The sequence below is a fragment of the Marmota marmota genome, unplaced genomic scaffold (genome assembly GCF_001458135.2).
Source record: "Marmota marmota marmota unplaced genomic scaffold, marMar, whole genome shotgun sequence".
NCBI lineage: Eukaryota > Metazoa > Chordata > Mammalia > Rodentia > Sciuridae > Marmota > Marmota marmota.
The window spans coordinates 16,812,650-16,838,770 of record NW_026000108.1 but is presented as its reverse complement, the minus strand read 5'-3'; the positions used below and the strand labels follow the sequence as shown (position 1 = coordinate 16,838,770).

At 40.2% G+C, this 26,121-nt stretch overlaps 1 protein-coding gene across 1 annotated transcript in view; it reads right to left on the bottom strand.

Moving 5' to 3' along the window:
- Nucleotides 1–285: 285 nt before the first annotated feature.
- LOC107139156 (cytosolic beta-glucosidase) overlaps nt 286–26,121 on the bottom strand; it is a 109,323-nt gene continuing 83,487 nt past the window's right edge. Inside the window, exon 6 of the mRNA XM_048784275.1 lies at nt 286–1,158. Coding sequence (XP_048640232.1) covers nt 956–1,158 — 203 coding nt within the window. The 3' untranslated portion in view covers nt 286–955. The remainder of the gene's footprint in view (nt 1,159–26,121) is intronic.

Here is a 26,121-nt window from a genome sequence, read left to right as displayed (position 1 = left end):
CTCCCTGCATCCACTACTGACCCCTCCTGAGGAAACTCAGTCCAATTTCCAACTTCTACCAGTCCCGTGCGTATCTCGAACATTCTGACTATGAATGTAAGGAGCCCCCGCTCCACCTTCTCTTCCACTTTCTGCTCATTTGATTCATGTGCTTATTTCACACGGGTCTAAAATCTAAAAGGAACCTTCAGAGGTAGAGACTCTGCTCTGCTCATTACCTTGCTTTGAATTTGCTGCCGTCTGCCATTGAATCTGCTTTTTGCTGAAAATCAGTACTCAAGAGACTTTTCGATGTCTAAATCATTTTATTATTTTATTGTTTTCCAAAAGTTCTTAGGTAACAGAAAAATGTATTTGTCCAAGCATAGGCAAACTGTGTGCCAAACATATCAACAATGCATTTTATTAAATAGATTCTCAATTAACTCCTTTGTGACAAAAGAATGTACGACAGTATAATGTTACTTTTAGCTTTGATTTCTTTATTCTAGGTTAAATAGTGACAAAATGGTGATGATCACACAAAATGGATAGACTAAGGACAAGTAGCTATGTAACCAGGATATGTTAAGCTGGTAAAAAGTATCCTTGTGATAAGTTGTGTGTCATCACAATTGCAAATCATCAGAATATTATCTCTATAAACTTTGCATCATTTTTTCCTAGAAAAAAATTCTAAGGATTTAAATTGAGCTTTCCAAATATATCTGTTTTTTTTTAATATAAAAATCAATTTCAGTGGTTTTCTATTTTATTTTTTTAAAACCCTCATTAATCAAAATACAAATAGAGGCCATCATTAAATATATTCCCAGGCATTACAAATTCAGATTTCATAATAACAGATCAGCAGGTACAGAGGCAACCTCAGGTCATCTGAGAGATCATCACTGAAGCAGATTTCCTTCCAGCAGCAGAGGTGTCCTCTCCAGGGGTTACTGCCCAGCCACCATTTCTACAAAGCCCCCTCCAGGCCATTGCTTCGGATGACCTTGGCATACTCCTTGGCTGATGTATAAGGGATCCGAGGTCTAGCTGGGTCTTCAAAATCAACATGAAAAAGACCAAACCGAAGGCTGTATCCATCACACCACTCAAAGTTATCCAGAAGGGACCAGGCACAATACACTTGAAGATTGACTTTATCAACATGGATAGCTGAAATTTTTAAAAAGGAAAAAAATCACCATTTCTGGATGAGGTTTGAGAACACAGGCAAAATTATTAATGAGTACTCTGGGTCCCTTTCTCCTGCCCTTACAGAGATCTAAGTGGCAATAGGAATAGGAAAACCTGCTTTCTTCTCTTTTTACACACACACACACACACATACACACACACAAATAGCATGTGAATTAATATGAATATTAATTAACTAGAGATAGCCATTCCACAGTGTGTGTGTGTGTGTATATAGACACACACACACACACAATATCAAAGCATCATGTTTTACACTGGAAATGTACAATTTTTATTTGTCAACTTAAAAAATCCCCTTTTTCAGTTTTCTGCTTGAACCAAATAGGGCTTCATTCAAGAAGTTAGATATTATTTTAATTATGTAGCCATTTATTCATTTTGACATTTGTTTTATTCTTTCACCTACTCAGTGCACTATTTTAAATATCTATGACATTTCAGACCCAAACACACACACACACACACACACACACACACACACATCCTTCCCTAGTACCTAGGAGAGTATTCAGTAAAAACACTGCCCAGAGTCTCAGTACAGCCTTCAATAGCTCAGTAAATCCATTGGTGAGTTGGAACAGGTAGCAGCAGCATGCCTGAGGGAGTCGCAGAGCTCACCTTTTATCCTCATGACCAAGATATGTCTTAAAAGTTTGGAAACAGAACCTCCAAAATGAAAAGGTTCAGCACATGGCTCTAGCCATGCCTATATCCTTGACTGACTAAGTACTAAACTGCTGTGGCTCCTGTCTCAGTCCAGTGGGGTTACTGTAACACAATACCATAGAGTGGATGACTTATAAACAACAAATTATGTATCACAGTTCAGAAGGCTGGCAAGTCCAAAATCAAGATGGTAGCAGATGCGGTCTTTTGGGTAACCTTGTCCTGGGTTATCAATAACTGCTTTCTTGCTGTGTCCTCATGTGGCAGGAGTGGGAGGGGGTTCTTTCATGGCTCTTCTTATCTGGTCACTAATCCCATTCATGAAGATTCTGTCCTCACGACCTAATCACCTCCAAAGTCACCACCTCTTAATGCCATCTCACTGTGGGGGTAGGATATCAACATGAATCTTGGGGAGATGAAACATGCATTCTACATCATGTAGAGTCATGTTTAAGTCCTTTAATAACAAAAAAAAATAATCTCCCCCCAAACTGCATATATTCATAAACATGATGCTCCACATAATGTCATTTGTGAATGTTCTAAGCATATCCACGCATTTCACATCAGGGTGGAGAATTCTTTAAATAATTTTACAATGCTTTCCATTGTTTTACTCAATAAATTTAGCTCACTTTTTAACTAGTATTTTAAGTTTAGCAAAACTCTCAGGTTGTGTGAGTCTTTGTATGGAACATTTTCTTTTTTAAAGCCAGAATAAGTAAACCCAATTTATGCAACACACTAATATTCATTTCTCAGCACGGAAATTAAATGAAAAGGCAAGTTGGTTTCACAAGATGGCCATATTCCTAAATAAGCTGAGTGAAAAATGAACATTCACATAATAAATCAGATTTTTAATTGTTCTGGGAACTAATTTCAACCAAAATGACTCATCTCGCTAAACTTTCAACAAAGCAAGATCCATTCTTTAATTTTTCCTTTGGTATTAATCTGTATTTTTCAGGTTTCCTAAAAACACTACGCCCATATGCCCATATTCTTGTACACATGCATTGGTTTCCAAATCTTGGGATTTTTATTTTTTTGACTGATGATATTTCTATAGACAAAAGGTCCCTGATGGGTTGATTGACAGAACCCCTCCACATTTGTGCCTTGAGGCATGCATGGTACTCTGCTTAGAGAAGAACTTACAAATGCCCTAAGAGGGCAATTAAGTTCAGTTGGATTGTCTCTTTTTAAATAAAGTGATCTCTGTCCATAATCTGGAAAATATCATTTCCATATAATGTATTTTTAGAGACCTAATTTGAGGACCGAATGGCATCTTTCTAAGTACCAAAACAGCCAAAGCCAAATACCAGGCTAGGAAACAATAATCTACTTTGCTTTGTAATTCATCCTGGGGATACTTGAGAATCTGCATATTTTCTTTCTCATTTGCAGAACTACTACCCAACAAGAAAGCCCGCCAGGTATATAGCCAGGCAGTTCCTGGAAACACACAGCCCCACTGATCACGCATAAAAGGAGTGATTCATGTGCGAAACCAGGGGATAAAAACGAGGCCCTGCCTGCTTGGAAAGGAACAAAAAGGAAATCTTGACAATTTCATTGTTAACTGCCAGGAGTTCAACAGCAAGCTCTAAACCGCCCGAGTGACACTGGTAGATGTCTCTGTGCTTTCGCTGCAGGAACATTCAAGTAGAGAATTACCTAGTTAGGGCTGAGAAACTAGCCTGCTGGAATCCCCACCACCCCACCGCTGGGAAAAATGACAAAACCACCCTGGACCCTTCACGCTTCTCCTCCTCCCATCTCCTCTGGAATGCACAGAGACCATCATCACGTTTCTTGTCACCATGATTTATGAGGTCCCAAATCTTGGCAGGGAAAAACACTTCTGAGAGTTTGCTTTCTTTCTTTAACCAGAGTTGGAAGCAAACTCAACAAGGACCGACAGAACTTTGGATGGGAACACAGCACGCTAGGATAAAAATGGTACTTATCTTCAAGTCGTAGTGTGATGTGAACCGGGACGCTGTGGAAAGGGTCTCACGGCCAGCAGGTTGGATATAAAGATGCAAGGAGAAAAACTGCTAAGTCTCGCCTCAGTCAGGCAGGTTATTCTAATTATAAGAACCCCATGCTAATGTTGTATTATATGACTGCATATGTATATATATATATATATGTGTGTGTGTGTATATATATATATATATATATAGAGAGAGAGAGAGAGAGAGAGAGAGAGAGAGAGATGTGCACACGTGTGCACAAACACACGTACACATGCACAAGCACGCGCTGTCCAGAAACAGCCAAACTGAAAAGGTTAAGGGCACAATGTCAACCATAAGACCACTCTCACATCTGAAAATATCTTCAAGTTCAAGCGATTCCCCAAATCACCCTGGTTTTTGCAATTTGCTAGAAGGACTCAGGGCAACTTACTGAAAACTGATATTCCTGTGGTTATGACTGTTACAGGAAAAGGTAGAGATTAACATCAGCTAAAAAAAGATTCCTGATGCAGAGTCTGAGGGATTCTAAACAAAGCTTTCATTATCCTCTCCCTAGGAGTCAGGACACATTATCTCCTGGTGCTGACATGAGGCAATTCAAATAAAGCATTGCAAACAAGGGAAGGACACGAGAGCTTCATTGTCCAGAGCTTTTTCTGGAGACATCATTACATAGACTTGATTGATTGATTGATTGATTGGTATGTGGATGAACTTGGTTTCCTGGTGAGCCGGTGACCCAAGACCCAAATCACATGGTTGATCTTTTGGGTGTGACTATCCCCATCCTAAACACATTCTTGTTAAGAATGGCATGGATTACTTCCTAGAAACTGAGAGCAAGAGACAAACCACTCTTAGGGGAAAGTCAAATTCTTTACTGCACACATGCATACCCACTCAAACACAAACACACTTACTTTAGAAATTCATTATTCATGGTTCTCAGAGGAATATTCTCAAGTTACTGGCTTATGAAACACCATAATTATGCCTGTGTTTATCAAATTACAAATGCCTAGAAATTGGGAACTCGGGGTCAATTTCTCACAATTTATCAACAGAGATAGTCTGCAGGATTTTTTTAGGATTGTTGTGGGATATCTATGAATGTGCCAAGACTATGTAGTCATCAGACAAACCACTGATCCACAGACTCAAACCTCCATGACCAGAGTGAGACGAAAGGCTCAGCATGGCACAAAAGGGAGCTTCACCACAGAAAAATGAGAGCAATAAAGCCCCAGGAACATGCAGAAAGAAAAATCAGACTTCCAGACTTCCGAGTTCAGGTAATGGCAACCTACGTTATTTGAGCAAGTCTTTCTAAAGAAAATGAATAAAACACACCAGATAAAGTATTTTAAGTAAATCTTCAAACCAGTGGAAAGCTAACAGTTTGGCAGGCATCGTCAGGGCTAGTTTCAAAGTGAAATATGAGATGGATAGACATGGCAGCTACTTTTTCCTGATAGAATTTTCCAGTCTTCAGAAATCTGAACTATTTTGGTTTTGTTTTTGTGAGATGAGGTGAGGATAAGTGTTCAAACCCAGAAGCACACAGAGTGGGAATTCTAGAATGAAATTCCATATACAGAAATCTAAAACCCTGAAGGAATGAACTCTCAGGGTAGGTGACAGTGGTCCAGAGGGAAGCTAGACATTGGGACATATCAAGTCACCTGACTGTTCAGCGAACATCTACTCTGATTCCCGGACAGAGTAGTACCCCCTATATGCACATCCAAATTTGTTTTGAATGGAAGTATCTATATTACAAACTTTTAATTATTATTATGAAGATTTTAAAATGTAATCATAGTACAGAATCAAATAAATATAACCAGGCAAATGTAGAAAAGTGACCAAGAAAAGAAAATTAAGGGAAAACAGAAACAAACTCACAAAGATCTCAGTTATCAGAATGCCATACAGACTATACAATAACCAAGTTCGTTGTGCTCAATGCATAAACACACATTTGAAACATCTTCAGGGTTTAAGAACCCACAAAACTGAAGGGGCACACTTGGAAAGGGAACCTCTATGGGCTCATGTTCAATGCCAGATGCACCAGTTCCTAGCTCAAGGGAGCGTCTCACTTTTCATTGATACCTACTGCTAGAACTGTTGTTAGGATTGAATGGGATAGCACAGCCCCCAGCACGATGCCCAAAGCACCCTGGGTTTCTGTAGCTTTCCTCATCTTGCCTCCCCTTTGAAAAATGCAGAATCCAAGGTAAAAATATAAGAATAGGGACAGAGGCCTGGAATGCACGTGGACAGAAGAAAGACTATGTGAGGACAGAGCTGGAAGATGATGATCTGTAATCCACAGGGAGAGGCATCAAGAGGACCCTAATCAGTGGCCACCTCGATCTTGGATTTGTTGCTTCTGGAACTGTGGGAAAATAGATTTCTGCTGTTTGAATCACCTAGTGTGTGGCATTTTGTTATGGCAGCCTCATCAAACTAACACAGGCTGGGACCTGAGAACTTATTTTAATCAAATACCTGAGTGATGTTTTTACCTAATCAAGTTTCAGACTCAAGCCTAGAAAATACTCTGGCAGTCCACTGTGGTTTTTTAATATAGTTTCCAGCCCCAGAGGCATCTCCTTTGAGATTTTTCTATGTTGGAGAATGTCCCCCAGCTCCTGTCCCTAATAGTTCTAGCTTGAGAAGCCCTGTGCTAAGAGACTTAGCTATCTCTAAGCCAGGCCATACCACCTTTCAGAAATGGATCACCACAGGGAGAATGTGAAGACGTCAGATGATCAAATGTCCCTCCTGGAATTCCATTTCAGCCCAGTGCTCAGTTAAAGCCTGGTTTTATTCCCCTTGATCAGGACAAACCCTCTCAATTTATCATGTGAGGTGGATAAAAATGGGGGCCACCAAAAGATGTGTCCATCCAAAACCTGTGACTGTGACCTTTTTTGAAAAAGGGATCTTTGCAAATGTAATTTGTTTAAGGATCTCCTGGATAATAGTGAGCCCTAAATTCAACAACAAGCATCCGTGTAAGAGAAAAGAAAGGGAGAAGACACACCTCGAAGAAGACTCAGTGAAGACACAGGGAGAGATTCGACAAACACCAAAGATGGCCGGCAACCACCAGCGGTCAACTGAGACACATGGAGCAAAATGTCTGGCCTCTATTACTGTGGAAGAATATATTTCTGTCGTTTAAAGTCACCAGGTTTGTGCTAAGTTGTTACAGCAGCCACAGAAAACTAATGCCCCATGTTCTTTTAAAGCAGTTGCCAACTGAGCTCTGAGTCCCAGACCACCACCTGGTCTAACTGGGAGCTTAATAGAATTGCTCCCCAAGCCTGTCAAAGCCAATGCGAGAAAGCCTTCTGGGGACACAGCTCAGAGATGATTTTCTGGCAATTGCCCCTCATGCCAACTTTGAAAATGAGTTTCTGAGTTTGGTTGAAAAGCACTAGGGCATTTACATTTGGAGAGCATCTTCAGCAAGATAACTGTTCCTGTAAGAGAACTGGCACACCGGCTGTTTTCCCTTCTTAGGAAAAAAAATAAAATAAAACAACATCAGGAAGATCTAAACATAGAAAATGCACAATAAGCCCCCCCGCCAGCTGAGTAGCAGTAGCTGGACAGCATCTGTGGAAATGTGCAAATAATCCCAACACAGGAAGCCCCACCTGCAGACACAGACTCTTAGTAGCAAAAGCTATGACTCTCTGGAAAAAAAGAGGCTTTGAATACCAAAAGCTAATTTCTAAATATTTTATAGGAAAATGCCAATTAACCAGAAATGAGCTGCACAGATTTCTTAATTAACTATATTATTCCTACTCCTTATATTACACTTTGGGCGGGGGGAACTGCAAATAGCAGGGAGTTGAAGGGATCATATAAAATATCTAGATTGTAAAACTGATCTGAGAATAGGTACCTGTCCATGTTATCTTCTATAATTTCTCCATATATATTGCTTGTACAGTTATTTTTGCTCTGGTAAAAAAAAAAAAAAGAAGAAGAAGAAAAAAAAAAGAAAAAAAATATGAGAACCAAAGTTTTTTCTATCTAGGAAAGTTCTTTTTGGCCAAAAAGGCTGCCTTCTTCCATTTCCTCATTTTCTTCCTCCTTCTCTTCCTTCCTTCCTTTCTCTCTGGAACTTTCTATTTTTGCTCTTTCTTCCTTCTGGTTTCAAACACCTTTCAGAGGGTGCAGAGTCAGCATTGAGCACCAGGGCTGAGAACCCCAGAGACCAGGTCACCCCCTGGAAAATACAGGATCCCAGATAAGGCTATACTCTGTGGTGTGGTCAGTTGTGGGTCATGAAAAATAACCAGCAGAAAAGTGGAATTTAGGGTGAAGCTTCCAGGAACACCAGGGTTGCGAAGCTCTCCTGCTTCAGTGTGCTAGGACTAGAGAGGCCATCACTCAAGGTCCCCAGGACCTTGTGGCAACACCTACTCCATCTTTCTTAAATAAATACATGGCATGCTAGAAATTAGGAACATAATAATGAACAAAATTTTTTAAAAATTCCTCTTTTATTGCAATTATAGTTATGTAAAGGCATATATTAATCAAATTATCACCCTGTGAGCTTTTACTTACAGTCTGTGAAAAGCAGAATGAAAAAAAAAAAAGGAGGAATCCTGAGAAACTGCAGGTTATAGCTAACATTTTTGAACATCTGGATATCATTTCAAGGGCTGCATGCATGCATTAAGTCATTCAATCTTTGCCATCGACCTGTAAGACAGATAGATATTACCATGGTGGCCATTTTAGAAATGGAGAATTAATGCCCAGAAAGGTTAGTTAACCTCAGTGAAGTTCATACAGAAAGTAAGTAGGAGATTTGAGATATTATCTCAGCAAGGTAACAGCAGAAGCTTTAGACCAAGCTACAGCACCATACGGTGTCTTGCTTGCATTCTACGGTAGGATCTGTCTTAAGCAGCAGGGGTAGGACTGAAAGAGCAGTTTTCTGAAATGAAACAGAACCCAGAGCCCAAGGATGAGTTAGAGTCATACATCCCTTTCAGCCAATGCTCTTTCTAAATTGTAACAGCAGTCAACGTGGCTGATGAAGCACACAAGGGTTGGGCTCAAGAAATAGGCTCCAGTGGAACTTTTAGGGCCAGTGTTCAAAGTAAACCACAGATCTGGTTGGTTGGAGAAACTGCTTCAACTCTAAAGACCTAATGAGAACAAATTCCTCTATTTTAGGTTGTTGCCAAAATCCAACTTTCCTGCCACCCCAGCAGCCATCAGCATCCTGGTTGCTTCTGCACCAAAAACTAGACCTTGTAACCATCATCATTCCCAAAAGCTAGCTGTTTCTGCTGCCATCCTCACTAGCATAATTGGTTCTGCCTCAGTCCAGCTCTTCACCCTCAAATTAAATTCTCACATGGATGAGTGTGACTGGTGGATCCCATGTCTGCATCCTCGCTCCAGAGAAACCAGAAATCCCATCCTCTCCCTTGGCAAGACAAAACTTGTATGAAACAAGCATATTGGATACATAAAAGATGTCCACTGCATTAGAAGACAGATAAGAGTGGTCCAAGAAGAATAACGGCATGTGTGAAAACTCAGATATGGGAAATGTCCACAGCACATGTAAGGAACTTCAGCCAAGACAACAGATAATAAAGAATGATGGGCAGAGTCTCAGACAGCACTTGGACATACATGTAAGCCTTGTTAAATGTTTTAAGGATTTTGATTTTTATTCTGACAGCAATGAAATATCCTTAAAGAATTTTAAGGAGGGAAATGGCTTTAACTAATTTGCATTTTTAAAAGACTCTGATATTTGTGAAGCATACATTTGAGTTCTGCAAGAATGGAACTGGAGAGAGCATTTAGAAGTAACTGCAGTGAATCAGGAGGAAATGAAGGGGAGGTAGACTGGGGTGGATAAGAAGATGGAGAGAGCAAGGCAAATCCAACATACAATCAGACAAAATCAGTAATTCAGTGAGCTATCCACAATGAAGGAAATAAGAAAGTAAAGTGAGCATAATTTAATTGATAATATTTTCAAACTCTGAGTTAGGGAATACTGTACATAGACAAGTGTTAGGGGAGGGGCAGGGATGATAATGGATTAACTTTGGTCATAATGACATTAGGATGCTATTTTGACCTCCAAATGGAGAGTTAAACAGGTGGTAGCTGGATAGACAGAAAAGAGCTCCAGATAGAATTTGAGATGGGGACATAAATGTTAGACATTTATGTTGCACAGAGATGGTAGTTGAGATCATGGCTTTTGATGGAGAATTTCCAGAAAACAAAACTTTGGTGCAAGTCTTATAGAATTCTGATTTTAAAGATAATTTGGAAAGGAAGACTGAGAAAGAAGATCAGAAATGTCCCATCTCTTTGACATGATAAAGTCACAGGGTACATTTTTCTAGAGGTGTAATTTTTACAAAAGCCACACAACTAGAAGGGACAATTTGAGAATGGCACCTAAGGCTGTCTGACTACAAAGCCTGTGATTGCTTTCATCAGTTCATCATGGAAAGGTTGCAAGTCTAGACCCAAGGACTGTAAGTGCCATGCAGAATCAAAGTCACCGTGGGAAGCTCACTGCCAGACCATGCAGAGAGCATGAAGGGAATGGATGTGGGAGAAGCACTGGAACATAAGTCCTCTGAGAATAAAGACCCAACTTAAAACGTGCTGGTCCCTCATCCCTCTGAATGCCTTTCTACTAACATTTCCACCTGTCTGGATTATTCATTTAGGTCTTTACCTAATGGATCTTTGTGCCCTTCAGGTCTTAGTCCAAATTCACCACCATAAGAGGTCTTTTCTGATGCCCAATTTAAAATCCTAGTCCCAACCACCCCATTCTCTCTCATATCATCCTATACTGCTGTTTTGTGGTCATTATCAATAAATGAAAGTGTATTGTGCATGTGTTTATTCATTTATTTATTTGTTGTCCATCTCCTCTGGAAGACTGAAAGTCCCATGAGAAAGAGAGTCCTTGTGTGTCCTTTCATTATGCCCCACCTGGAGAAGAGTACCTAGCACCAGGTAGATGCTAAATAAGCACTTGTTTGAGGTAATGATAGAGAAGGAAGGTAAAGAGACATGGAGGATGAGAAGAAGGCAAGGAAAATAAAAAGTGAGGGAGGGAAGGAGAGAGCATAGGCTTAATATGTTCTTAATGAAACTGGTATCACTATTCCCATCTGGGTCTTGGAATCGTATTTTCAGGCTGAACAATGAGGAATTCAGTGGCCATTGATTCCCCCGCACCTGAGCATGTCAGAGTACTACAAGCTGACCCTGTCTTCCACAGTACTCAGCCTGATTCTAGACCCAACCCTGATATTCTAACTCTCCATCCACGTGGACCAGAGAGTCCCCGTCACTTCTCACTGACCTCCCACTTTCTGACATTTTCCAAAAGTTTCTCCACTGTCTCAGGTTGCTACCAAACTTTTACCTCTGATTCCCCATGTTCTTCAAAGTACCCCTACATGGTCCTTGGCTGAATTTAGGGGCAGTACTTCTGCTGACCTGGAAAGCTCTTCCCCGGAGCACAACATAAAATTTGAAGGGTGACCCATGTCTCTGGAATACCTTAGGGTGCTCTAAGGATGCTCCAGGAGAAAACACCTTTCAGCATGCAACCTTATCTCTAGCCTGAGATAAATACTCTGGCATAGACATCATCTTTTAACACATAAGAATATTGATCTACTTGCACACAGAAAGAGCTCATCTCTGCCAACTATGGCCACATAAGGGTAGCCCTTAAAAAAATCAGAGTCAAATATTTCTATACTCATGTGGAAGGCTAATTTCTAGATTCTAAAGGTTTAGAAACAAAAATATAGATACCACAGCAAATTTTTTAAATGGAAATACTGAAGGTGGGGACAAAAGAAAAATATATAGCTTTACTCTAAAAATGATCTAGGGCTTTCAAATTGTAGTTCGACAAAGTGTGAACTGAAGAAATTCATGAATCTTAACACTTCCTGCTGAACTTTTTTCTTTCATTCCTCCCTTACATTTATAAATACTTGATTGAACATCTACTATTATATGTTATTATTTTAAGTGGAGTGATCCTCATACAGGAAAAAAATTCAGATAGACTTTGCTCTTAAGCTGCAAATAGGCAATAAAAGCAAAGAGCACATACAGGTTTCCCTGCAGTGCTTGTTCACACAGTACCCCAACTTCCTTTATGTAACACATGTGAGACATGTGACTCTTTGTCCAAAGTCTGTCTTTTCCTCGTGTTAGTCAGCTTTTCATCAATGTGACCAAAATACTTGACAGAAACAACTTAGAGGAAAGGTTAATTTGGGCCCACGGTTTCAGATGATTCTTTCCATGGATGGCTGGCTCCATTGCTTTGGGCCTGAGCAGAGGCAGGACCATGGTAAGTGGGCATGGTGGAGGAAAACTTCTCAGAGAGACAAGATACAATCCCAAAGGGCATGCCCCCAGTGTCCTACTTCCTTTAACAATGCCCCATCTGCCTAGAGTTTCCACCATATCTCAGGAGTTTATCCAAATTATTAATCCACCAAATGGATTAATCCACTGATGAGATCAGAGCCCTCATGATCTGATCATTTTCTAAAAGCCCCACCTCTAGATCTTGGTACATTGGAATCATAAAACCCACAGGTCTCTGGGAGATAATGCGAATCCAAATTACAGAAGAACTCCAGGAAGGCAGAAATCATGTGGATCCTTCCTTTCCAAGTCTTAGCACAGTGGTTGATGAAGGACAAGTGCTCAATGAATATTGCTTAAATGAATGAATAGCTACAAATAGACATATGATGATATTAAACATATTGCCTGCAACATAAGAGTAGAGAAAAAGCAATTCATAAGCGCAAGATTATTTTATTTTACCGTGATGTCAGAATTCAACTCTAGGTTTGACTTTACAAATAAACAAGAAAGGATATGAGACTTAAATTTCTCCCAGTCTGATCAACCTCCTGCCCATTCAATGTGTTAGAAACCAGAGCACTTTGTTGCGTATAGTTGATCCCAGGGCCAAGGCTCTTGTCAGTTAGAAGTTTCCCATACATATGCAAAAAATGCTGAATGAATTCATTAAATGCCCCTTACAAAGCAGAGGAGTCAATGCCACCTTCCAGTAATGACAAAGGGAGAACAAGTGTTGGCATCATCCTCACCACACTGCCACCACAAAAAAAATCTTCAGATGCTTGTGCCCAGCAGCCCCTGTAATTACCTAGAGCTGAGAGATAAAGTAAGTAATAGAGAGTTGAGAAGAAACAACAATGACACCTCTTTAAAATGCTACTGTGTGAATTTTCATATTTCTGGCATCAAGTTCAAGCCCAGGTGGGCACACCTCACCCAGACTGCCTATCCTGGCCTAATGTACAAGTCTCGCTAGTCTGCTTTTTAAGGACAAGGAAGGACACTGCTTGGTGATATGGCCACAAGCTGTTCAGGGGAGAAACTTTGCTCAGCACATTTCAGCTCCTGAGCAAGGCTGGGATTATTTCAGAGAGCCACATAAAATAAATAATCATGCAAAAGCAGATTCGTTCTGATAGGGCTCTGACAGCTGCTCCAAGAGGTGGGTCCATGCAAGCCCATCTTTCAACAACGAACTGACCCAAAGATCCAGGAAAGCTCCAGACAGGACCATATGGCCAGGAATAAAAACATATTTCAAACTCTGTTTATTATGCATATCTTTCAAAGGTTCACTACTCTGGATGAAACATTGTACCTGCAAGGCTTTAATAAGCTTCCCAAGCAAGTACAATTATAAAATCACAGGCACCTGAAGAATTTGTCTTCTCTCACACTTAGACATGCACTGCCCACCGATGACTGGTCTCATTCTTTTTAATTATATGGGTTTGCAGTATTTTGTAAGCTGCGATCAATACTTATTCAGAAAATAAAACTCCTTGTAGACCTCAGAGTGAGAACCATGAAATACTTTCCTCCTAAACTTTGGGGATTCCAACATTATTACATACGAAACTCTCCAGTCTGAAAAAAGGAAGGAAGGAATTCAGTCGTGCAGGCTGCAAAGGCAGGAAAACATTTGACATGAATTTAGAGTGGACTTCATTCATCAATAATATCAGGGGCAAAGAATAGCTTTTCTTCACAAGTGAGCTCTGTGACTCCAAATATTTGAGAAATCCAGTTTGTTCATTATTCACTTAGAAAATATCTATTGAGCAACTATTATGTACCAGACTCCAGGCTCAGTGTGCATCATCTAGAGATAAATAGCACAAAGTTTCTGTCCTCGCAGTTAATGGTCTCATTTAAGAAGACAGATCCAAAAAATAATTGGTCTGGGAGTATAGAGGAATGGGAGCTATAAAAGACCCTGGACCAACAATGGCTTAACCCTTCTGGGAAGGTCAAGGGCAACTTTCCAATGGAATAATAATTTGAATAGAAATTTCAAAGATAAATAAGAATTTGCCAGCTAGTCTTGAAAGAGAACACGTGCACCATATCAAGGTTGTAATCATTTGAATTGGCCCCTCTCTCCCAAGGCCTTATGCCCTGTGATACACTCTGAGATCCCAAATCCTGTTTCCATCTCTGTCTATAATTAGTTGATGCATGAACAAGGCATCTTTGAGATTGTTAGCCCGTCTGGTTTGGAATGCATCCTCTCTATAAGTCCACTGGCGATGCAATCTCTCTCTCTAGGGTTCTTTTCAAACCAGCAATCTTTGTGAAAGGTGGAACCCTGTTATCTCTGTACTTAAACACAGTGCACAGTGGAACCTCTCAGGATTTTAGGAATGGAATTTAGACAAGATGGCTTATCCTAATTATTATGCAAAATTACAGAGTGGCTGAGATCCACCTGCTAAGATTCTGTCTTATTCCCCCCAAGACATCCAACATCAAAGAAGACTTTAAATTGTTTCGTAGAAGCATTAGATCATACCTGGCCTTCAAAACGAAGAATGTAGGACCAACAGTGATAGATGAAGTAAAGAAGACTCAGTAACTGTTGCTCCCTAGAGGTGCCAGTGCTTCCTTCAGGAACACACAAGAGGATGAGGTGCTTTGACTGGGGGCTGTGATCAGGCAAGTGCACTGAGAGGAAGGAAGGGAGTGAACAGAGGAAAGAGATGGAGGAAGAGAGGAAAAGAGGAGCATCCATTTACACAATCAACAGCATCTCCAAACTGTTTTTATTCCTGAACCTTAACAAACAAATAGCCAGGTCATTATCCTTTAAGTTTTTTCAGACTCAAGGAGAATCTCAGAGGATTATCAAAGGTGGCATAGTACACTTCCCTTGAACATAGAAAGATAAGCTATTGTTATTGCTAAAACATCATTTATAACAACCCTTAAAGACTGAGGCTATTATGTCCCTTAGCTAGACACAGAAAATGAAGTTCAGTGAAAGTAAATGTGCTCAAAGTGATTAACAGGTGACAGAGAAGGGACTGAAATCCAACCATTTGCCTCCAAAGTCCACTTGCTTTAGCAGACCCCATCATTCCTGTTCCCTGGTTAATTCCTATGAGAGTTCATAGTGCTGCTTAGGAGGTAGAAATGCCATCATTCTCTCCATTTTTCTTGTTTTTTCAAAGACTCTTGACTGCAGCACTGTGGGTGGGCGTAGCAGATGCCCTGCACCAAGTATGTGACTGGCAGTGGTATGTCCAAGCACTGTCCCTTTTTTTCCCAATCTTATGGTCTTTCATATATCAGTTTTTCTTTACTGGTTGGTGTATTAAAAGTACCAAGATGTTCCTGAGAGGCATCTACAGAAAACAGAAAGGTTAGAGAACACGCATGGGCACGGACAGCCTTGTATTTCACTGTGAACCACAGTACAAAGAAAACCATCAGACAAAAAGGGAAATGAAGTCAATAGTTTGGGTTTGTTCTGGCTCATGTCAGGACTCCATAAGTCTTCCAACTCCACTGTTTTGCCATATGCATATTGATTTTGTTTGAATTTTGATACATCTACTCTCTTGTGTACTAATTCTCTGACATCAAGGAAACCCACAGACCACTTCTCCCTGTTTCACAGATACTTGCCAAGAGCAACTTTCCTGAATGAAGAATAGGGTGAAATTTACTCCCATTTTGGAGCTAATTAAACAGTAGAAAATCACATTTACTGAGTGTTCACAGGATGCCAAACACTATTTGGATTTTTTTCTATGCAAAATTCACTTGCTCTTTCCAACAATCCTATAAGGTAGGTTCTATTATTGCTCCCATTTTAAAAGATGAGAAAACTGAGACACAAAATGGCTGTGCCATTTTTCCCAAAACCATTTGGTGACAAATCTCGTGTATTGTCTCCTCTTTTAGCAACTTACAGCTAATTCTCAAAGGACAACTATCTCATCCTTATGGGTGTTGAGTATAATATTGATTCCTCATTAAAATAATATGCATTGCTTTCTTTCTAAGCCACTGGGAGTTTAGAAACAAGTACAGTGAGCTCCCAGTCTTCAAGGGTTCCTCCATTATTCAGTGTTTTGGATCTGGACTGTCCCCTAAAAAACTTAAGCAGTCCCCAAAAAACTTAAAACAGCCCCCAGTACAGAAAGGTTTAGAAGTAGGGCTTTTAAAAAATAATTGGTCAGTGGGTTAATCTATTTGAAGGATTAATATTTTGGTCTTCTGGGGAGAAATTGTAGGCAAATAAGTCAAGACTGAAGGAAATAGGTCATTGGGGGCATGACCTTGAGGACTGTATTTGTCCCTTGTCCTTTTCTACCACACTCTCCACTCTCCTTTCAGGCGGCCCTTAGCTGAACAGTTTTCCTTGACTACACCCTTCCACCACCACGTTCTCCTCACCTCAGACCCAAAGGAATGGAGCCAGCTGACCATGTAAATCCTCTGAGACCCTGAGCCAAAAGAAATCTTTCCTCCTTTAAGTTGTTCCTGTCAGGGATTTTGGTTACTGCAATGAAAAGCTGACTAACACTTCAATGAAAGAACAGATACATAAAGGAGCAGTTATGATACAATGTGATCAGAGAAAATGCTGGGTGCCCTGCAAAGATCAATGAGGGTGTCCAGGAAAGAGGATGCCCAAGGCTGCTGTACATTAGGTGATGCTAGAATTTTGAAGGGAAGAGAAAAGATAACCAAAAGGATAAGGCCAGAAAGCACAAGAGCAAAACAGGGACATTGTAATAGTGAGGATTCTCAAAAGAACAAAACCAATAGGAGACCTATTTGATTATCTCGTGATTTTAGAGGCTGGAGAATTCTAAGGTCCGTGGTTAGCAAGCTGGAGATTCAGGGTAGCAAATGGTATAGTTGCAGTCCAAATCTGAAGGCAGGAGAAAATGGATGGATGTCCCTGCTCAAAGACAGGCAGAGAGAGTGAATTCCCCTTTCCTCAACTTGTTTTTCCATTTATGCCTCAACGGATTGAATGAGGCCCACCCACACAGAGCAGGGAATCTGCTTTACTCAGGTTGTAATTTAAATATGCGTCTCATCCAGAAAGACCCTCACAGATACACCCAGAATGCTTATCCAAATATCCCAGTTGACACACAAAATTAACCATCTCAGACACATCCTGGAAGCCATGTCTAGTTTGTTGAGACACAAGGCCCTGGTAAAGGCAGAAAGGTGACAGTGACCCTTAGGGGTATGTGAAAAACCATGTCAAGGAAGGCCTTGATTTCCATGCTAAGAAAATGCGATTTTATGCTGAAGGCAATGAGAGGCCACGAGGGAGTTTTAAGTGGGGGGTGAGGAGTTTGGGTTTATACAACACTTTCCCAGCAGACTGGAGACAGGAGGTCAGGTGGCCAGGGAGGAGGCTGCGGATGCCTTATATTAGGGAAGTTGCAGTGAGATAGGAGGAAGGGCCAGGAACTAGTGATATCATCCAATCTTATAGACCAAAGAGATGAGAAGAAGGGCTTAGGATGAAATAGTGTCTTAACGCTGCTGTGTCAATTGGGTTGATAAGAAAGAGAATCCAGATGACCTTTGCAATCCTCCTGCCCCAGCTTCTTCTTCTTTTTTTTTTTTTTTTTTTTTATTGGTGGTGGTGGTACTGGGGATTGAGCAACTCAGTGAGTCCCTGTCTCTAAATAAAATACAAAAATGGGATTGGGATGTGGCTCAGTGGTCAAGTGCCCCTAAATTCAATCCCTGATACCAAAACAAAAAAACAGAAAAAAAAAAAACCCTTTCCTATGTACATGCATTAGTATACCACAGTGAATTTCACCTTTATATATATCCATGATGTAATAATCAAAAAAAAAAAAAGAGTTTGGAGACTCAGTGATGATAATGAACATGAGGCTGTAGAGTTGACCGATGATACTGACAGACATTAATTATTTTGTTATTCCTTTAAACAACCCTATGAGGTTAGTGTTTTCCTTATCTGGGATGAGAACACTGAGTCAAAAGAGTGACTTACTCATGCTCCCAAAACACATAGAAGAAAGAGTCAGAACTTTAACCCTTTCCCAATTCCATTTTTTTCCACTTCATGATCTGATACAAATAATAACTGTGGCAAATAATAGTGATGATGGCTAACATGTGTTGAAGGATTATTACGACCTGGACGCCCTTGCACAAACCTTTTTTATTTTATTTTTTATTGGTTCTTTATAGTTATACAAAACTGTGAGGTTTTTTATGTATTTAAATGTACTCATAACAATTAGGTCTGTTTCATTCCCCAGGACTCCCTTCACTTTCTTCATCTCCTTCTTCCCCCTTCTTCCCATCTTTTATCCTAGCAGTCACACTTCTAAAAATCTCTTTTTCCCTCTCCTTTTTTCTCTCCACATGAGAGAGAGACCCTTGCCTTTCTTATTTTAGTTAACATGATGTTCTTATTCTATTTAACATGATGTTCTTATTTTACTTAACATGATGTTCTCCAGTTCCATGGATTTACCAGCAAATGACATAATTTTGTTCTTCGTGGCTTTATAAAACTCCATTGTGTCTATTGCCACATTTTCTTTACTCATTCATTCATTGGTGGGAACCTAAGCTGCTTCCATAACTTGGCTATCATGAGTTGTGCTGCCGTAATTATGGGCGCACCTGGATCACTTTAGCATGCTGACTTTAATTCTCTAGAATAAATACTGAGGAGTGGTTTAGCTGGGTCACATGGAGGTTCTATGTCTAATCTTTTGAGGAACCTCCATCACTGATTTTCATAGTGGTTACACCAACTTACAATCCCACCAAGAGTGTGTAAATGTTTCTTTTTCCCCACATGTTCACCAGAATTTACTATTATGGCAAACCTTATTTTTGTTAACGCATTTGACACAACAAGTCCATAAGGTAGGTGTCATTGCCAGCCCCATTTTGTAGTTTCACAGAGAGGTACAGAGAGGTGCTGGCTACAAGCTGTGTCAATTGGGACAAATGACTATGTGTTGCAGTTTCCTCTCTGGGGAGGATTTAGGATCACGGTGAATAGACTACGTAATAGGCTGTGTGACCTGGCCCATCAGCATGTTCCTCCCAGGCCATACTTCTTTCAGAGGCTCTGGAGGGAGGAAAAGCCCAGACACAGTCCCCTTGTTTAAATCCATATGTGGAAGGTGAGAACCCCTTTGCCCCACACAGCCCCACTTTCATGCTGACACAGGGTACAGGCAGAACCTCTGTGCTGGGTTCCTAGTGTTTCTTTCTGAAAGACAGAGCCAGGACTATTCATCCAGTTTGAGTTTTTAAATTGGGCACCATTTTCCTGCAGCGTTAGCGTGCTGGGCCATGCAGTCCTGGAGAGGGATAAACAACCGCAGGTTTGACTGCCCAATGCGTCAAGCTGTGGAAACAGCCCTCCCGAGGACACTATTCACCCCAACCCCATCAGCCAATTACTCAGGGCCTGTTTAGTAAATGAGCTCATTTGGTGTACTAATTGGAGCCCTGCAAAATAAACTTGCAGTGAGAACCTAGATCTCTGCAGCCGTAGTTCCCTTCTGGATCATCACAGGATCAGGCATAAGGGAGAGGCCCGAGCAGGGATTAAAGCAGACCACAAACCGTAAGCCAAGCTGCCTGAACTCAGTCCTAGTCATTTACTTAACAGCTTGCAGACTTCGACAGGCTATTCAGACCTTAGTTTCCTTGTCTGTGGATTGGGAAAAACAGAACCATTCCTGGGATTTAGGAATCTCAAACGAGGTAGCAATTCATCCATACCTGACATATAGTTTATTTACTGCCCTCCTAATTTATGTGCAACAACCCACCTTAATCCAAGAACTATGGCATTAAAAGGTGGATGGAGAGAAAATAAATTTTCTCAGGTTTTATTACTTTTATCAGAATAAACAAACTCATTCAGGTCATCTGTGGGTCCCCCCTTTCCCTCAAATGGCCTTAATTTTTACTTTGTTATCAGTTTTTATTACTATGTAGCAAAGCAACTTTTCATCCAAGTATTAGATAATTATCAGATGTAATTATCTCATCAGTTTGATTTTATTCTCCTTGAAAACAAGTTCCATGTTTCTTTATACCCCCCCCAGTGTCAGCCATTCAATAGATAGTTGTTTGTTGATAAATGTACTTGAGTACATGTCATTCCTGATGAAAATAGGCTGAACTGAGTATTGACCAGACAACTTTACTGCCCATGAGTATTTATTTCTTTGAGGGTGAATCTCAAGGTCTGGACCTGGGAAGCCCAGGAGCACGCCGCTGGCATTGGGTGTCAGGTGAGCGCCATTTTGCTTCCTTCCCACTTCTTAACACCAACACACTGAGTCTTAAATTCCACAACATGAATTGGGGGTGGGGGAGATAGATACAGAAAAACCATAACAGACCCATAGAGAAAAAAAAAAAGAATTGAATTAAGCCAAGCCAAAAAAAATTATACTTCTCATGAGCCACAGGTAGGTTATTTTATGAGCACTTCATAACAAAGGACCTGAATACTTTAATCTTTGTGTTGTCCACTGATTTGAACAACAGTTAGTCTAAGAAGCAGAATACACCCCCAAAATTAAATTGAAGTTCTGCCTGAATTAACTGTAATTGTCACTGCTACTAGGCAAACCTTCATGCACATGAGCACTAGTCATTTAACATTATTGAAACAAGGCTATCCCATAACCACCTTAAGGGTTGCATGCTAGATTATTATTGATTGAAAATTATAGTTGTCAAGGTCAATATAAAAAATAATAACATTATAAAGTTACTGTTATTTAACCTCTTTTAAAATAATAAACACAGGTTGATTTGGACAGGTTGATTTATATAAAGGCAAAATAGCAAACGTGTTACATATTTTGTTTAGCAGAATGAGGAAGCCAGAATTGTATACCTTCAGACCCATCGACTTAAAGAAAGAGTTAAATTGTTCCTCACTATCAAGTTTCTAGGGAAATATTTTTGTATTTTAAAAAAACATAAGAAAAATCTTGAAATAGCACCTCTTTTTTTAGTTGATTTTCCTGATTCTACAAACAGAAGCAAATACAATATGACTAGGTAATTCCCAGCTGCGTAAAGATTTAAATCCATGTCTGAAAACTGGACAATCAAATTATGTAGTAGCCCAGTAGCCAAGAATAAACCCAATACCTAAATGCAGTTTATTCAAAATTATTAACACAAATAAAATTTACACCTATAGTTCAGTGCATTAAAAATTATTTCTCTCACATCCAACAGCAATATTTTGCTATGCCAATCAAATTAAACCACCAGAAACATATGGAAAGAAATCAATTCCATAACAAACCTTTGAAAAGTATGGTATTTATCATGTTCAAAGACAGGTTCATTCTAGTTCTAAATAAACTTTCTTCTTCCAAGTAAGGGCTTTCCCCCCCCCCCTTTCCTTTCTTTGCTTTGCTTTTCTGGGAATGTACTCAATCCAGACATTCTGTCAACTGAGCCATAAAATCCTTTCCTCCCACCCTATGTGAATTAAAAGGGGGGTGGGGGAGGTAAAAACAAATAATCTTACTAGACTCAGACAAATTTAACTGTATTGATTTTAGGCAAAAGTGAGACTAAAATCCTATGCCAAGAATGAGAGTCTGAAAATTATGATGAGAAATGTTTATAGAAAAAGCCCTGTCCCCTTGTTTCCTGTCAACAGCCTCAGAGACTAATTGTGCCATCGCCTCAGCAAATCTCCTTGACTAAAGGGAAAGAAGCCATTTTTAATGGCCCTCGGAGCCTTAAACTCCACAGAGTCCTACAGATGAAAACTGATAGCCTCAAAACAGAGCCCGAGTCTGAACAATAAGTGCATCATCCACACTACCTGAATCATATTCCCAAATTAGCAGCCTCTATAGCCACCATTAGCTCACATTTGAGAGGCATGGTCGAGATCAGTCTTCCAAATCATGTACCACAATAGGCTCATCTGGAAGTTATGAGCAGGTGAACAATACAGATGAGGCAGAAAGGAACAATGCCTGTGCCAAAGTGCCCACAGGGAAGAAAAAGAAATGTGTGGGGCCGAGAAAGAAGTTCCCAGTTCTTATCCACGCCTGTGGCTTCCATCTTAGAAGAGTGTGGGAGTGAAAACGTGGAATACGCCATACCCCACACTGGCAAGGAAGAAATGGACGTACAGTGCCCAATGCCCACAAGCTTCTCAGCACTTAAGCAGCTCCCTGGTTATTCCTTACAAAAATGGAAATGGTCAAAACCATTGCGTCAAAATTAAGAGAGGAGATGCCATTCCTGCCAGGGATTTGAAATTTGCCACCAGTTAAAACTAGTCAACCAAAACTCTGAAGTAATCCTCTTTGTTTTATCTCAATTTTACCAAATACATCCTTAATTTATTCCTTCACTAACTAAGTCCACAAATATTTACCAAGAACTACCAAGTGTCAGGCACTTCACCCAACTGCAGGGATGTGGCAGTGGACCAAGCGTAGAGAGTCAGATGGGTATATATATCAGGTGGCGATAGACAACATAATGAAAAGGAAATCAGAGTAACAGTAGAAACAGTCAGAAGGTGCTAGTTTATACAGCTTACGGTTGAGGAAGTCTCCACTGACCAACTCAGTTGAGAGAAACAACAAAGGAAGCAGAAAGAACAGCACATTGCAGAGGCTCTCGGGGGAAAGCATTCTTGACATGCAGAAGAACAAGAAGGTCAGGTAAGTTTTAAATAAGCAGAGGAGCAGTAGAGAAGGTAGGGGGGCCTGGGGAACTGGATCAGGCCAAGGTTCTGGAGACCACAGCAAGGGCTTTGGATCTTATTCTGAGTGAGAGAGAAAGCCATGACAGTGTTTAGAGGAGAGAAATGAGAGGATCTGACTTCACTAACATGTAAAGAACGCACGGCTAGAAAGCAAGGGTACGGCAGGCAGATGACTTAGGAGGTCATTGTCACCAGCCAAATGACACAATGGTGAAATGGACTTAGGTGTAGCAGCCATGGAGATCATGAGGATTCTGGATGTACCGGGGAGAAACCTACATGAAATATAATAAAATCAAAGAGTCAATAATAACTCCTTGATTCTTAGCCTGAATAACCAGAATTCACACTTACTGCATCAGAGAAAACTGCAAGAAAACATGTTCTTTGGAAACATGTTAAAATTTAATATATTTATGAAGAATCCAAGTGGAGATGTTAGATAGGTAGTTGAACGTACAAGTCTGGAGTTCAGAGAACAGTGTATAGTGGCATTTTATAAATGGGAATTGTCAGCTTATAGGGAGTGATCTAAAGCCATGAAATTGGATGAGACCATCCAGGGAGTGATCATGAATAAAGAACATTGATAGAGACTAAGTCCTGGTATATTTTAGTAGCTAGAGGCCAGAGATATGAGGAAAATACCACAAAGAAGCTGGGGAAAAGCTACCAGTGGAGGAGAACAAAAAGATTGATAACTAATCAGACTTTGGAAGCTATAACAGTCTGGAGATGAAAAGCTCATATTAGATAATGCAGGAATCTTGAGAGGTAAAATGATTAGATTATGAGACTGTAACCTAACCAATGGATTGATCCATTTGATGGATTAATAATTTGAAAGGGTTACTGTACTGGTAACCGTAGACAGGTGGGGAACGACTAGAGGATGGAGATCAGTGGGGGTGTGCCCCGGGGATGTAACTTGCCCCTGGTTCCTCACACCCTCTGCTTCCTGGCTGCCATGAGCTGCCATGATGTTCTGCTTCTCCCCAGGCTCAGAGCAATAGAGTTGATCGACCATGGACTGAACCTCTTTCAGTTATTTTGATCACAGTGACAAAAAGTTGCCTATCAGACACCAAAGGAAGAAATTATTCAAAAAGAAAAAAGTGAGTGACTATGTTAAGTGCTGCTCTAGGTAAAGGAATAGAAGAGTCAGGAATTTCCATTTCCTTGGGCAGTGAGAGCTCATTGATTCTCTTCCAAGAGATGCTTCATTGAAGCACGGAAAGAAAGGCCACAATTGACAGTTTCAAGAGAGAACAGTGCAGGGTTATGAATATCTGGGTGTTTCGCGGAACCTTCTCACACCACAAAAATTAACTCAAAACCTGATAATTTCTTGGACAAACATTCTTTGCACTGTTAGTTCTAAAGAAAAATACAATGTCATGATCAGGCCTATGTTACTCTTGGTTGACTTTTTGCTAACAAACTCACTAAATGGTGAGTTTTTTGAAGGCAAGAACTGTGTCCTCATTTCTATTTTTAAAGAAATGTTGATATAAATGTAGCAGAATCCACCATCAGACACAGGTTGTGACTCATAAATTTGTTGGATGTAACATCTTCAGAAAGTTATTAAACCCCTTTATGCTTCCATTTCCACTTGTGAAAAATGATACTCACCTTGCAGTATTATTTTGAGAATTATCATAGTAGGCATAGGAAACTGATAAAAGGTATAACAGAAAGATCAAGAGATGATCCCTATTGTTATTACTATTTGAATCTGCAGAACTTTGCCCACAACTAGGCACATAGGTGATAGTCAGAAAATAATGTTTAGTGCATCCAAGGGAAGGACATCAGTTAATATACCACATTTAGGAACAGACAGGAAAATGGGTGGGATTCTGAAGGGAAAACTTGGCAGGCGAGCAAGAAAAGTCTTTATAATTCTATTTGATAAAATTTGTAGGCTTTCTTGATTTATTCTTTGCAAGGCCAGTAGGGAAGGAAGGGGTCAAGGGCGAGAGGAAACCATGTTACTCCCAGCAATTATAGTTAGGGCCAAAAGATACTGACTACCTCACCATTTAAGTCTGAGGAACTACCAGTAGTAAAAGACAGCCACTTCACAGAGATTGCTTCATTCAAGACCACAATTCATATCCATAGAGATGTTCACCACCACTATCTCTATCAAGTCCAATAGACCCCGTCTGATTCAGGAGGGGAAAGAGGACACCTTGTTATAGCTTGTGGAACAATAAGCATCCCTTCTTCTGGGAGAGGAGAACCAACTCTTCTCCTTCACTTCTGCAAAGTTAGAGACTATGATCATTTCTTTTCTGATGGACTGGGCAATGGGATCCTCAGAGTGCTCAGTGCTGTAGAGACACTGGATCAAGGGCAGAGGCAGGATGGTAAAGGTAAGACAGGAAGTGGTATGCAGGCAGCAGGTACTGCCAAAACTTACCATGCAAGGGTATGTGGATTTCCACTGGGTGGACCAGATGTCAGTAGATGGGCAGGTTTAAGCATTCCTCAAAGGGCCACTTGATGAGCAAGAAGACTTTGAAGCAAGGGGTTATGGGCTATGTGGCTTTCCCATAGTGTAGGCTGAAGGTGATAGGAAGAGGTCAAGACTGAGCCAGGTGTCCTGGGCCAGCAGATTACATGGGGGAAAAGTGAACAGGTCTCTGCCATAAGCACACATAAAAGGCAACCCTTTAGGAAACTACCATACCAAAGAGGGACAGTGTGTGGGTGAAGCGAAGCTGACTAGAGGGCTCTGAGAAAGACTGCAAGAAGCATAAATCAAGGGGTAATCCCTCAAACTTTTGCTTTTTGTGTGATAATAATGTTGAGAGTTCATGGAGTAATTGGTAAATATGATAGTCAATGAGTTCATTTTAAAAGGTGAAGATGCACCGCTGAAAATTTTCTACATTAAAAAATGTCATTATGAGAGTCTCTGGTTAAATACTCTAATACATATTATTCTCTTATTATGGAATAAATTCACAACAATTCAGCCAAGAATTTTTATAGGTAGCACATGGTAGTGTGTGTATATATATATATATATATATATATATATATATATATATATACACACACATACACATATATAAC